The 15,008-nt window shown below is 39.6% G+C and overlaps 1 protein-coding gene across 3 annotated transcripts; it reads left to right on the plus strand.

Moving 5' to 3' along the window:
* The first annotated feature begins 383 nt into the window (after positions 1 to 383).
* On the plus strand, positions 384 to 12,908 carry kif2c (kinesin family member 2C). Of its 3 annotated transcripts, XM_028976754.1 has the most exons (22): positions 384 to 545; positions 865 to 959; positions 1,050 to 1,148; positions 2,228 to 2,276; positions 2,430 to 2,462; positions 3,472 to 3,591; positions 4,270 to 4,371; positions 4,476 to 4,558; positions 4,651 to 4,746; positions 4,849 to 4,903; positions 5,497 to 5,659; positions 5,982 to 6,072; positions 6,151 to 6,214; positions 6,278 to 6,369; positions 7,755 to 7,897; positions 8,462 to 8,666; positions 8,850 to 8,960; positions 9,271 to 9,338; positions 11,011 to 11,095; positions 11,222 to 11,296; positions 12,289 to 12,382; positions 12,498 to 12,908. In XM_028976754.1, the coding sequence occupies exons 1-22, from the start codon at positions 482 to 484 to the stop codon at positions 12,578 to 12,580; spliced, it is 2,070 nt and encodes a 689-aa protein (XP_028832587.1). In that variant the 5' UTR covers positions 384 to 481; the 3' UTR covers positions 12,581 to 12,908. The 3 variants fall into 3 exon arrangements, with proteins under 3 accessions (XP_028832587.1, XP_028832588.1, XP_028832589.1); XM_028976755.1 differs by lacking the exon at positions 2,430 to 2,462; XM_028976756.1 differs by lacking the exons at positions 11,222 to 11,296; positions 12,289 to 12,382; positions 12,498 to 12,908 and having other exon boundaries at positions 9,271 to 9,301; positions 11,011 to 11,037.
* Positions 12,909 to 15,008: the final 2,100 nt, after the last annotated feature.

Below are 15,008 nucleotides of genomic sequence, written 5' to 3' on the forward strand. Positions count from 1 at the left end.
CAAGCATGCAGGATCTGTTCTTAATATACCTCAATTACCTTATATACCTATTATACCTTATACCTACATTTCATTGTGTGCTGTGCTGCGATGTGTCACAATGACAACCACTTTCACTTTCATGCAACCAACACGACGTGGACCGCATGCAGCTTTGTGACTCGAATGCCACTGTCAGGGTGCCATGACCTCTTTTAGTAACTCTTTTATTTAGGCTCAATAATTTTTGCTTGTTAATCTAATCGCAGTGCGCGCCTTTGACAACTTCTCGACTACAAAAAAGGGAAAGAGGGGCGGGGCTTAGCGCGTCGGGGCGGAAGAGGGGCGGGGTTAGCGAGTCGTGCGTGTTTCGTCGCTTCCGTTGACGTGTTTTAAACGTTGAAAAGGCGGCTGAAAGGCTTCTCACGCCGTGCGGTTTTCTTACCGTGTTCTGTGTAGGTGTAAATTTGCGTGAGTTAGTGTTTTAATATATACTACAAGTATGGATCTACAAGCCATGGCGAATGTTTTTCCTGGAATCGCTGTCAACATTAGCCGAAGTGACGGTAACGTTGTTTTAAGTTTCTATAAAACCTGAACCGGTAACAACGTAGTCTCTGGACATTTTGAAATAATTAGTTTTCAAGAAAGAAGATATTCTCTCTTTTCTGCTGAATCCCGTGCATTTTTTTCTAACTGAATTAGTCTTCCCATTCATTACGATCTCTTGGTCTTCAGATATTAATATATACTTTTTAATGTACCCCCATGATAATGATGCGTACACACACACACACACGCCAGCCTGCAATAAACGTACAGTTATGTTTATTTTTGTGAGCAAGTTGGCGATTTAGAAGACTTGTTCTGCTATGTTGTCCCAAGGGAGGATCCACAGTGCCACCATCAAATCTGTCGATTTGGTCAAGTCATCCGTGTCTGTGGAGTGGCCTGAGAACAACACTACCAAGGGAAAAGAGGTCACAGTTGCACACCTTTGCATGGCACCTAACAGCATTTTAATTCGAACCCCGAGGGCGTAATCACTCATCAATGCTGTTTTGGTGCAGGTTGAAATTGCTGAGCTGTTTGCCCTCAATCCTCAGTTGCTGCAGGCCGTGAAACCTTCAGCCCAACGGACTCCGGTGTCTGCTCCTGACAGAGAGAAGGTGAGTCCTTGTGGAGGTGAGACCCTGATGGATGTGAATGCTCGCTTATGGTGCCTACTATAATAAGTATAGTAAAAGTTTGGACACACCTTGTCATTCAATGTGTGTTCTTTATTTTCATGACCATTTACATTGGTTGATTCTCACTGAAGGCATCAAAACTATGAATGAACACGTGGAGTTATGTACTTAGTCACCATTCACCGGACCTGAACCCAATCGAGATGGTTTGGGGGGGGCTGGAACGAAAGTGATGGCAAAGGAGCCAACAAGTGCTAAACACCTCTGGGAACTCCTTCAAGACTGTTGGAAAGCCATTTCAGGTGACGACCTCTTGAAGCTCATCGAGAGAATGCCAAGAGTGTGCAAAGCCGTAATCAGAGCAAAGGGCGGCTATTTAGAAGAAACTAGAATATAAAATATGTTTTCAGTTATTTCACATTTTTTTGTTAAGTACATAACTCCACATGTGTTCATTCATAGTTTTGATGCCTTCAGTGAGAATCTACTAATGTAAATGGTCATGAAAATAAAGGAAACACATTGAATGAGAAGGTGTCCAAACTTTTGGCCTGTACTGTACGTCGGTGTAAAATTATTAAAGTCGATATTATTTTTGAGCTTCAAGCTTTTAGTTCCTTCCTGAACAAGTTAGTGTTCCTGTTGGAAAGGCGGGAAAACCTTTTTCACCTTTAAAACACATTTGCACACTACTTCATATATAACACTGACCATAAATCGTTGTTTTTCATGTGAAAATCCCAGAATCGGTTAAAAAAAAAAAAAAAAAAAATGCAACTGACTGCCTTTTTGCATCATGTGACTCAGTCAGGATGAGGCAACATGTTAAGCCTTCCAGATTAACTGTAATTTTTAATGCAGACAGCTGTAGCCTTTTCACCAATGCTTCTGTGCTTGAGTTAAAAAATAATAATAATAATAAAAAACTTAAGTTTCCTTTTTGAAAGGATTAATTGCTCATAACAAGGTATTTTTTTTTATCTATGCTTCCATTGCAACCCTGATTTTGACATTGATATGAAGGAGGACATCTCTGTTAATCCTACTGTTCTTTATAGATATATGAAGGCCGTCTCCGGTCATCACGAATTCCTCCTCCCTCAATCCGTAAGTAGCACTTCTATAAAAAGTTATAGAGATTTCCTTATTATATATAAGTAAATGAGAAAGTCTTTCATATCATTCAAATCTATGATAACATTTACCTGGCTTTTGATTCCCTGAGATAATTGAATTTATTTGAGTATGTTCTCTTTGAAGCTTCTTCTCGATCTGGTCCAGCTGAAGAGACAGGTTTGCTTGTTGTACCTATTAGATTCTTCCTGGGATGATTTGCATATTCATATTCACTTTACACATTCAATAATATACTGAATTTAATAGAATGGAACCACACCCTCACAGTATACTAAATCACTAGGACAAATAATGCACCCAGATTGACCAGCAGAAATGTTCAAAAATATCTGAGCTTTAATATAGTTTGATGACAGCAGTATGCTACAGATGCAAACTTTTTGTATCTGACAGTCACCGCACCATGGCTCTCCACAACCATTTGCAAAATTTCAGTGAAAAGCAATAAATGTTTTTGAAATTGTTAAATGCATTAATGCATTATGACCATAGCGAACATTTCCTCGGTTCTCACTGGAGAACAGAGGGACGGAGTGCTTTATCAGTTAGGCCTTATCAGGGCTCTTAGTTTTGTAAACTCAAAATCTATAGAAACCGAACGAGAATTGCTGGTGTCTTGTAAGTTTTTTTGGATAAAAGAAAATGTTATGTCATCATTTGTGCTGACATTGAATCATCTGAAAGACACTGATCCTGAATTTTTTATTTTATTGATTAAACTTTGAATTCATTGTTAGTGATGATCCATTTGAAAAGCATGTTTATGCCTAAATAAATTATGTATGTAACAATACAAATACATTTTAGATGAATTTTACCATTTACATCTGTGGACCACACTTGGTCTAAAAATGTAATATAGTATGCACAAGTCATTATTTATTTATTAATAGTAAGTTAGCAATCCGATAGCTGTGGTACCCGATTGATCTGCCCTGCCCAACAAAAATGCTCATATTCACCTGGATACCAATCAATCTTAATCTAACTCCTTTGGCATCTTTTCTGTGGCTTTTCTGAACTTGTATGTGGGATTTATAGCTTGATTGCTAACCCCCCCCCCCCCCCCCCCATGTCATTGCCTCACTGAAGGGTGCTTGATATCTGGGGTTATGAAGGGTTTTGTCTCTGGACTGGTGACCAACTCTAATCGTGTTGTTTGCAGATAACAAGAGGACGACCATGCATCTCACGTCACTATTTAAAGTTCCTGCAAAGACTCACCCGAGCTCGATCCCCTCATCAGAGGCACAGAGGCCATCACCATTGGCTGTTCCTAAATCAGGTTGGTGATAGCATTTGTTCTTCCGTGTAGTTTTCACTCATGATTCAATTTCAATTATCAGTGCATCGAAGCATTCTCTCAATTTTTCTACTTCAGTTCACATTATTGTTTCAAATCCCGATAAGAGTTAAATAATGTGAAACTAGTGCACTAGTCCTTACTGCTACCTGAAGCAGTACTGTACTACCGGAACTACTTTTTGACTAGATTTTTATTTTATTTTTTAAATGCCGCAGGCAGAAAATCACCAAGCAACGTCATTAAAATAATCTGCAAATTTGTCCTCTGCAGGGATTATGAGATTGCGTCAACACTAGGTGTGTTGAAGTCAATGTGTATTCAAACTGGAAAATATATACTCTAATTGGCAGTTTCTACAGAAGATGTCTGCCATGTGCATTTACATTTACGGCATTTATCAGACACCCTTATCCAGAGCAACCTTGTCAGTAGTTACAGGGACAGTCCCCCCCTGGAGCAACTTAGGGTTAAATGTCTTCCTTGGGGACACAAAGGTAGTAAATGGGGTTTGAACCTGGGTCTTCTGGTTCATAGGCGAGTGTGTTACCCACTAGGCTCCTACCACACTGGACGTGCAATTTGGGTGCCCATGCTATTGAATTTCTATCACTGTTGTATTACCACCCAGCTCAGTAAACTTGTGACTGTCTGGCCTAGGACTGGCACCGTATCAGAAGAGTCAAGTGAAGCCGGTTGCAGCCCCCTTGCCTCCAGCTGAGGCGGCCCCCGACAGCGAGCAGTCCCGTCCCGCTACTGCGGGTGGGTGGTGTCATGTGATGTGCTTGCCTGTGGATTTGCTTTGTTCGTTGTGGACTGCATGTTTGGGGCGCTCCTGTCATTTCTGATAGTCTTGTGGCCTTCAGGTCGACGGGTAACTGTTGCAAAGACTGCAAATAAAAGGATGTCCATCTTGGCCAAGGGTCAAACACAAAACAAGAAAGGGAAGGTGAGTGTTTATTGGTGTTTAGCTGAATGTGCACCACGATTCGTACAATTTATAATCTTCTGATTTTATTCTCTTGTCTAAAAATTCATTAGATTGCAGAGGAATGCAGAGGAAACAAACTATTTCAAGAGATGATAGAGGAATACAGGGACACGGTGGAAAAAATCCCATTGTCCATAACTGATCCGGTAAGTTTGCGTTGATTAATTTTATTCTTTATTTTATTTATTTATATTTATTTTTATTTTTTTTGTCTCGTAATGTTTAACATTATTTGATTGCCTCCTTAGGTTGAAAGCGATCGAATTTGCGTGTGTGTTCGCAAGCGGCCTCTAAATAAAAAGGGTAGGTCTGTTGAGGTTACAGTGTAGTCAACTGGCTTGTTCTTTTGTCCCTGCTCATTTTGTGGTTCTGCCTGCAGCTGAATTCTACCAAATCTCTTCAAGAATTTCGTGCTCTCGGGTGCACTTCATTTTCAACATTTTAATATTTCGGTTTCTCTGTTCATCGGTGGGACTAATGCCCACTGTCACCGTGGACCTGTTGATCATTACACAGACTGTGCATGCAATTATATGCCAGGTTCTGCTGAGCTCTACCAAATCAGTTTAACTTTATATGATACGGTGCTTAAATGCAAAACAATAACACTTCATGTGGCTGAAGGGTATTAAATCTGCAGTGAAAAGTGGGCACAATAGTTGTGCCAGGATAATGTGGTAAAGGAACCTACTAATGCAAAATAGCTTATGCCTATCCACTTTAATACGTTCGCTTAGAATAATTAACTTGTCCATGAAGGTCTGTGGTGTTGGCAGGTTTTTCTTATGGTCCATGTTAAATAAAGCAACTGTGTAAAAACGATGGAAAGCACTCACCCAGGCCCGTGGTGACCTTTTCTGTAGTCCCATGTATTCTGTTCTCCTCTATGGTTCCAGAGATGGCGAAAAAGGACATAGATGTGGTGACCATCCCTGGCAAGGGAATGCTGCTGTTTCATGAGCCCAAACAGAAAGTTGACCTAACCAAGTACCTGGAGAACCAGGTCTTTCATTTCGACTATTCGTTTGATGACGATGCAACCAACGAACTTGTTTACAGGTAACACCTTACTTTTAACAAAATAAAAGAAAGCAACATGCCATTTTGCTCAACGGTTTACTATTTATTTAAAAAAAAAAAAAAGTTTGGCAGAGGGGTCCGTTTTCGTATTGGCAAATATGTTTCTGCTTCAGCTGGGCAGCCTGGTAGTCCCTTGCTAAATATTCAGTTCGGTTCCCTCCATGATTCCTTGCGTTGTTTTCTTTCAGCACCCGACCAGTATGCTGTTATGCTGGTCCCTGCTGCCAGTACAGTGTGTGTGTTGGTCAATGTGCTTCTACACTTTAGTTGCTAAAGAAAATGGTACGTTTTGCATCGTCAGGTTTTCAGCCAGACCTCTGGTGAAGACTATTTTCGAAGGCGGCATGGCAACGTGCTTCGCTTACGGCCAGACGGGTAGCGGGAAAACTCATGTAAGCAGGTCTTATCCGGTTTAAAATTGATGGGACGTTTAGTGGATACTCGTGTAATCATTTGTTTCCTGTTTTTAGACAATGGGTGGAGATTTTTCTGGTAAAAACCAGAATAGTTCCAAGGGGGTGTATGCTCTAGCAGGTAAGGATTTTTCTATCAGTTACTCATTTGCTTATCCCAGAGTGAAATTGTGTTTCTTTCTAGCTCAGGATGTGTTCACTCTTCTGAAACACAAGAGGTATTCCGATTTGGACCTGTGCACTTATGTGACCTTCTTTGAAATCTACAATGGAAAGGTTCGTTTCTGTCTTGTTATTGAATCGCGTTATTGAGCGTGTGTGTGTGTGTGTGTGTGTGTGTGTGTGTGTGTGTGTGTGTCCCACAGATATGTGAATTGAATGGCCACTGATTCAAAGAATGAATTAACCATTTTGAACACAGTGTATTAGGGCTGAAATGATTATTCGAATAACTGGAATGATTCGATTACAAAAAATATTCGAGGAGAATTCTTTGCCTCGAGGCTTCGTTTAATTTGTCACCAAAGTCCATTTATTATCGTATCACGGCCGCGGAGCTGCGCGGCTTCGGTATCATTGTTTTACACGGACTGTTTTAACTGACACGCATTTCTCAGATTTAAGGAGGTGCGATTTATTGGCGGAAAATGAAGATACCGGTGTACGTAAAAGGCATAAAATGTGTGTGTGACCATTTTACTCTGAGTAAGGTGGACAACGTAGTGCAGGGTATACACTGTAAAATGGACCTGGCTTACCCTAAAAGTACTTTGTCAAAACTACAACACCTTAACTGAAAATATCCTCACGTAATCCACACAAGGTATCGTATTTTTATGATTGCTAACTAACATAAGCGCATCTTAGAACATACATTATTTGTGTTATGCGTCGATACTGACATGGCATGATAAGGCATGAGATCTCACTCATGTAATTCATCCCTCCCCATCTCTCCCTCTTGCACGGCAAATACACACACACACACACAGATGCAACAGATGGACAAATCTACATTCATTAGCATATAGATTTACTTTTGGATGAGTTTATATTAAATTTGTTGCACAATTTTTTTTTTTTTTTTTTTTTTTTTTTCCTTCTCCACAGTACATCACTGCAGCCCTACAGTGTATATAGTTACCTTTTAAACATGAAATAATTATAATAATGGAAGGAGAATCACGTTATTGTAAATACAGCTCTGTTTGTCGGTGCGGAGTGAGGCTGGTTTTTCTCCTTTTTAAGTGTAAGATGCCTCACAAACACCTTGATTGGGGAAATTTGATTAAATTTATAGTAAAAATTTTACTTTATCTTATATTAATCACTATATCAATCTTATAATGCATTTTATTAGTATCACACTATTTGACAAATCTGCTACAGGATTAATTTATACACTAAAGGTAATGTAACTGGCAAACCACCTACGGTTGTCTATTGTGGGTGAACAGTTTACTGATGCGGGTGCCGTTTCTGAACTAATAAGGAAACATAAGATTCAGAATTTTTCTGTATATCTTCAGCAATAAAGCAAACATTTTCAGTGTACAAGTGAAAGAGCGGGCAAAACCAATCATGAGTTTGTAGGTGAATTTGTTCTCTATCATCCTTTGTGCATATTTAAAGCTAATCTAATACATTCCTTATTACTACAGGTCTTTGATCTCTTAAATAAGAAGGCTCCATTGCGTGTCTTGGAAGACGAGAAGCAGCAGGTACAGGTGGTCGGCCTGAAGGAGGTGGAAGTGTCCTCTGTGGATAATGTCATCAAATTAATTGAGAAGGGGAGCGCTTGCCGGTATTTGCTCAATTTATATCATTATAGTGTAGTGTAAAGATTTTGTTTTTTCCTTCATTTTTTCTTTCATGCCAGATTCATAGTGTATTTTGCGTTCACTCATTTAGGGTAAACTACATTTACATTTTATTTACATTTACAGCATTTATCAGACGCCCTTATCCAGAGCAACTTACAATCAGTAGTTACAGGGACAGTCCCCCACTGGAGCAACTTAGGGTTAAGTGACTTGCTCAGGGACACAATGGTAGTAAGTGGGATTTGAACCTGGGTCTTCTGGTTCATAGACGATTGTGTTACCCACTAGGCTACTACCACCCGTTATAGTATATAAACTAGTAGGGTGATCTCAGTTTTACATCCAATCTGACTTATACATTTCCAGCCTGTTTTAGTGCAAGTAGAGGTTTGCCTACATTACTAGTCCCTAAACTACCCAAAGTTCAGACTAGCACTTTTTTTTTTTTTTTTTTTTTTTTTTTGGAAAAGGAAAATCAGTCTCAGAACACAGTCTCAAACATGTGGAGACTTGAGCCTTCATGATTTCTGCTTTCATGTGTGCAGGACGTCTGGCCAGACATTTGCAAACGCCCAATCCTCACGCTCTCATGCAGTGCTGCAGGTGATCCTACGTCGCCATAAGTGTCTGCATGGAAAGTTCTCTTTGGTTGACCTCGCTGGGAATGAACGTGGCACTGACGTAAGCAACAACGACCGACAAACCTTGGTGGAGACTGCAGAGATCAACAGAAGTCTTCTTGCCTTGAAGGTGAGACAAAAGTTCAGCACAGTGTTTTAGTTGAAACAGATTTTTTTTTGCAAAGTATTCAGCAGTTTGTTCCGGAAGTATACTTACCTGGTAAATGCTCTCATCATGTTGATGCTTATTTAATAAGAATTCATGATTCTATACTGTCAAGGATGAACTAACATGAGACTCCCATTTATATAGGAGTGCATTCGGTCCCTGGGGAAGAACAATGAGCACATCCCTTTCAGGATGAGCAAACTGACTCAGGTACTTCGGGATTCCTTCATCGGAGAGAACTCACGGACCTGTATGGTAAAGACGACATTAATCTCACTTCAATTTTGTATTGGTAAAATTTAACATGCATCTTTTTTTTTTTTTTTTTGTAAAAGTGAATTGATTATCATTGTGATACATGGTGCACACAACAAAATGTGTCCTCTGCATTTAACCCATCACCTTTGAGCAGTGGGCAGCCATGACAGTGAGCAGTGTGTGGAGATGGTACTTTTGCTCAGTGGCACCTTGGTGGTTTGGGATTTACAAACCACAAACTGGTTTACTGATGTATGGATGGTTTCAGTATTGCACCTTCATTAGTCTTTTCTTTCTTGTCTGTCAGATTGCTATGATCTCTCCTGGAATGAGCTCCTGTGAGTACACGCTCAACACGCTCCGCTATGCTTACAGGTATGGCTAAAGTGTTTCCATTGAAACGGGGGTGTCCCATTATTTGGGATTTAATTAGCTCTTTAAACCTAGATGTGAGGTATAGATCTGGGTTTTAGATGTAGTGGTAATGATTTATATCTAACATTTCATGTTAATCATTAGTTCAGCATCACTGCCTCATGTTGCTTGTGCTTCACCAGTCATGCACACCCGACACTTAGAAATCACTTGTCCTTTTTGATGTAACTGGTTGGCCATAGAGTTCAAATGTAGACTGATTTTGTGCTTGTGCCGTGATCGTTTATATTTAGTTCAATATTTCACATTGCTTGCAGCAGTAACAGCAAACGCTAACTTCCCATCTATTTTGCCTTTTCTTTTGCATATGCTTTGCTGCTATGATAATTTGATTTGCAAATCACTGTTGTCAAGTGAAGTGCCAATTATCACATCACAATATTGATCTCAGTAATTGCAATATGACTGTGCAGACCTGAAATAAGAAAGCAAAAATATTGAACTTGCCCCCTAGTGGGGGCACAGGTAATGTGAGTCTGAATATGAGTATTATTAATAGGTCAAATAATAAATGTCTTAAGATTTAATACAATATTAATAGTATTTTTATGTATTGTATTGTAAACTACATTTAATATTGTATTTTAGCAGAGCATCAGTGTCCGCTGAGAATCTCTGGCCCTTGTACAAATGTAGTGTACCCTGATGAATGGCCTTCAATTTTATGAAAATGGCCTTTAAAAAGGGTGTACGGGTGAATGTTTTTCATTTCTATGCCCATTTAGTGATTTTATCTAATGGCGATGCGATATGCAAAAGTATACTGCTCCTCTCAGATGGCATAAAGCCATGACATCATTTAACAAAATTAATTTTATGATAAGCAACAAGGATTTCAGGTGATGTTTATGGGTTGTAAATGATTTAATGAGCTTTTATTTTTGCATGGGTTACATTATTAGACATGCCTATGTCTTTTATGTCATTATATTTCACTCACGAATACTGCATGTGTAATTGCGTAAAGCCTTCAGAGAGAAAATGTACATATCCAGGATAAATGAAATGTAACATTGCAGTTTCAACAGTAAAGGATACCAACTTGTATAAGAGCAATAACAATAATCATTTTCAGCCATGGCAGATCTGACACTGTTAAAAGACTGTTGACCGCACACAGTGCACACTACGAAATGTCCGCTGCATTTAACCCATCACCCTTTGTGAGGGACCCGGGGATCACTGAATGGGGACTGTGCCTTGCTCAAGGGGTCCTCGTTGGTACCTTGACATCTCTGGTTTATGTGCCCTTCAATTATGAGTCCACTTCCTTTACATTTATTTTTTTACAGCATTTATCAGACGCCTTTATCCAGAGCAACTTACAATCAGTAGTTACAGGAACAGTCCCCCTCTGGAGCAATTTAGGGTTAAGTGTATTGCTCAGGGACACAATGGTAGTAAGGCGGGACTTGAACCTGGGTCTTCTGGTTCATAGGCGAGTGTGTTACCCCTAGGCTGCTACTACCACCCTTTACCCTCTAGGCCACCACTATACATTGTATATTGTACTGTATTAATGAATTGTACCCATTTATGTGCTTGTGGTTAAAGTATATAGTTTCCAGGGGCAACATCATTTATTAAAATTTCTGCCTGGTTTGTGCTGTAGAGTTAAGGAACTAAACGAGAACTCCAAGGCCAAACATGGTCTGTGTGTCCAGTCTGATTTGGGTGAGGTCAGCTCTTCTGATGAGGTGGGTTGTTATCTGTGGACCTGAGTGGAGGGTTTTTTTTTTTAATTAATAAACATTGTCTTGTGCATAATTACAGCATAATATTTTGATTTATACTAGTTAGAAGTGTATATCTCTCTCCATCAGGATTCCATTGTGCCAATTTATGAGGCCATATCCCAGGTGGAAGAGATGGAGGAGAGATTTCATGATGAGTTGAGGGTATGTGTTGCAGTAGGCCCGTGTTGAGTTTTAATATTCTGAATATTACTTCTAGCCATTCCCTAGAAATCCTCATGTTGCAGAAGTTGCATTTCTAAAATGTGTTCATTATTCTAAACATTCCCTTATTAATGGGGAAGCACTGATTCTGATTAATTCTAGTGATTGGCTTGTCTAAATTAAGCCATATCACTGATGCCCACAAAATTTAATTCTCTGTGTACTTAAGATCATGTTCCAGATTTGGGTCAAAATGTAGTGCAGTACAACTCTAAGCAGGATGCCTGTGGTGTGGACAATGGAGTGGGGTTAATGGCTTATCCACATAACTTCAAGTGGAAGTCTTTTGATTATTTGGTACTAGAGGTTCCCAGAGATGTGCTGTCACAAGTGGAACATGCCTACACTGCCTCTCTAAACTACTCTGAGCAGCTTATGTTTGTGATTAATTTGGTGTTACACAAAAGTGACTTTTCCACTTTTTACACTGTGTCGAGTAGATGAGAGATGAATAATTTAGTTCTGAAATAAACATAACTGATTCACACATTCAGCTGATGCTACAAAGGTAAAGGTGTTGTCACAAAATCAAGCTCAATCAAAATACTACATGTAACTTAATTGCTCTTTCCATGACTACCTCACAGCACAAAATATTCTCATACGAATTACAAGGAATGTTACTGCTCATTGAAATAACTGATATTTTAATTGCAGTCATAGTAGGGTCTAAGTAGATTAAACTCTCTTTGTAGTCTACACCCGGGTAACCCGTGGAAACTGGACTGATGCACCCTCTACTGGTAGCAATATAGCACTGGTGCTATGCCCCTCACCTAAAATTAATATTAATACATTTGTTTTCAGTCTAGTGTGTTTTGCTTTTACATGTGATTTTATACATACTTTGTAAATTTCACTTATGTATTTTATTTTCGCTGAGGCATTGCTTTTATGGGTGTGTGTGTGTGTGTGTGTGTGTCTGTTTCCAGCGCGGGAATGAAATCATGAATGCCATGGAAATGCCTGATCACAATGTTCTGTCCAGTTTTCCAGTAATGACAGAACATGTTGAGAGGTTACAAGGTCTGTTATTAATATTTTATATAAGTGGTTTCCTCTCATTTTGTTAAAGCTTTGTAATGTGTACATGTTGTGAAAAGGTGTGTTTTATTTCTTGTAAATGTGTTCTCTGTTGCAGCGGCTTTGCAGGCGTTGGGAGATGCCATACAGGCAGAAGAGCTGGCACGGTTGTCCCCAAATGTCATGTCACATAAGAAATGATCATATGCTGCTCATTAATTTAAACTTTTTAAGTGTTTTAATTCTTTAATAAAGTTCATGTGTGTCTGCTATCTGTCCCCTTCATGCCTTTAAGTTCCCTGTTTGGTAATTTTGTTCTGGCCAGTTTGTGTTTTTAAGATCGCATGATCCTTCATTAGTCCCACTTGTGGAACTATTAGTGTCAATTATATGCAAGACCCCAAAACTCACATAGAATGGCATTCTAATCTCATGACTACAAATTGCACTACGACCACCTAACTAAGGTGATTTGAACACTTTTTATGCTTGACTACATGACTGTGTATTAAAGTGAACTTTAATAATTGACTGTCTGGAATTTTTAACAGAAGGCCAGAGTGAACAGACGTGTCTTCGGTTTAGATTTAAACACTGATACTGTGAATCCCAAACACTGACTGGCAAGCCGCTCCACAACTGCAGAGCTCTATAAGAAAAAGATCTGCACCCAGCTGTGACCTTTATTTTGGGTGCCAGCAGTGAACCCACACCCTTTGAACACAGGGGGCATGGCAGAATGTGAATGATTAAAAGTTAATTTAGGGACTGCTGGGCATGACCGATAAGTGAAAGTGAAGAGATTATCATTGTGATACACAACACATGGTGCACACAACAAAATGTGTCCTCTGCTTTTAACCCATGATCAGTTTAACTAAAAACAGGAAACGTCTTAATATTTGAAGGGCACAAGTGAGAATCACTTGAGCTTTTAAAAAAAGTGAGGAGGATGTGAATTTGATTGCCTTCAGTGACTGGGCATCCACTGTAGGGGACAGCTGTAGCACTATGATGTTTCAGCCAAGCAGAACAAGGCCCCTCAATTTCCTGGAAGTCAAAGAAACAGCCAACGGTGGCACTGTCAACTTGTGAAGCTAAATGTGTCAGTCTTGCATTCACTGTACATGAAATATCTACAACTACTAAATTGTATGGATAATAAAGAGTCTGGCTGTACATAAATTCATGGTGACAACAAAAGGGGACATTGCACCAAGTGAAAACCCATGTCCAAACACATCGATGGGAAATATCATTAGACCTAATTTAGTGCCTGACAGAGGACATGATTGCAGATATATCGACAGGGTAAACACTGCACCACAGCAAATGGTGACAACAAAAAGAGTCCTCTGCTTTTAACCATCACCCTTGGTAAGCAGTGGGCAGCCATGAAATGATTACGGGTCTGCTCCCTTACCCGCCAGGCCACCACCACCCCATATTTTATCTATTGAATCTGCTCATTGCGTTGGGCCAAACACCAGCTTGGTTGGCTAAGGAAGTGGAATGTTGCCGGTTTGATTCCTGAACCACCAAGGTGCCATTGAGCAAAATACTGTCACCAAACACACTGCTCCCTGGGCGCCTTTCAGGGTTGCCCACTGCTCCCTCACGGGACGGGTTAAATGCAGAGACGACATTTCACTGGGTGCTGTGCTGTGTCACATCTGAAAACTAATGTCTTTCACATTTAGAAGAAGCGGATGAAGAAGAACGTATCTGAAGTGTTGAAGACGAGTATGTTGAAGAGTAAATATGCAGGCCAATAAGTGGCAAAAAAAATGTTCTCAAACTTAAATTTGAGTTTTTTAATCGTTTTAGCCTAATGTGCGAATATTCTTGGCTCTCGAGTGTAACGCATTGAGCCTACAAAATTATTCGTAGGCTAATATACTGCAAAATATGCATATGAAACAAAATTAGGCCACAATAATATGCCAATTAAACAAGTGTGTCTCAGCTGAGGTCCCACCAGCCAATAAAAAAAGAAAAACAGCAGTATTGTATCTGGGTAAAATGCAACACAGCAACCAATGAAAAGGCATCATGGAATTTTTCACGTGATTCTGCTACTTGTAACGAAATCTCATTGACCCCATCCATAGGAGCTCCTAGCATCACTTCAAGCAAGTAAATCATCTTCTGTTTTAATGTTACACTTACACTTATCTTCATTTATAATGCCACGTCAAGAGCTGTGTACCGTTACTAGGCAAGCCTAGTCATACTGCCATAGTACAGTATATAACAAAACATGTTCCAACTGACTTTGAAAATTTATTAGCCTTTGAATTTCAAATATTTCGAAAGCTTTTAGAAAATCTTTTTTCAGCTTTATAAATATTTCTAATGCTGAATTTTAAGATCCCCTATTATGAAAATGTTTCTTTTACATAAGTCTTAGTGCTCCCCTAATACAATATCTGAAGTCTCTTACGAAAATCCAGCCACTTTTAGCCAGTCACACAGTGAGATTTCCCCAGGACATGCCATTTCTGTGTTTACATGCAAATGAGGAGCGAGGCGGGATGAGGAGGAGAGCAGCCTATTAAAGGTGAGGGGGCATTCACGGAAATTACGTCATCAACATCATTCACCAACCACAATATTTGGCACAGACAGG

The sequence above is a fragment of the Denticeps clupeoides genome, chromosome 4 (genome assembly GCF_900700375.1).
Source record: "Denticeps clupeoides chromosome 4, fDenClu1.1, whole genome shotgun sequence".
Classification (NCBI taxonomy): Eukaryota; Metazoa; Chordata; class Actinopteri; order Clupeiformes; family Denticipitidae; genus Denticeps; species Denticeps clupeoides.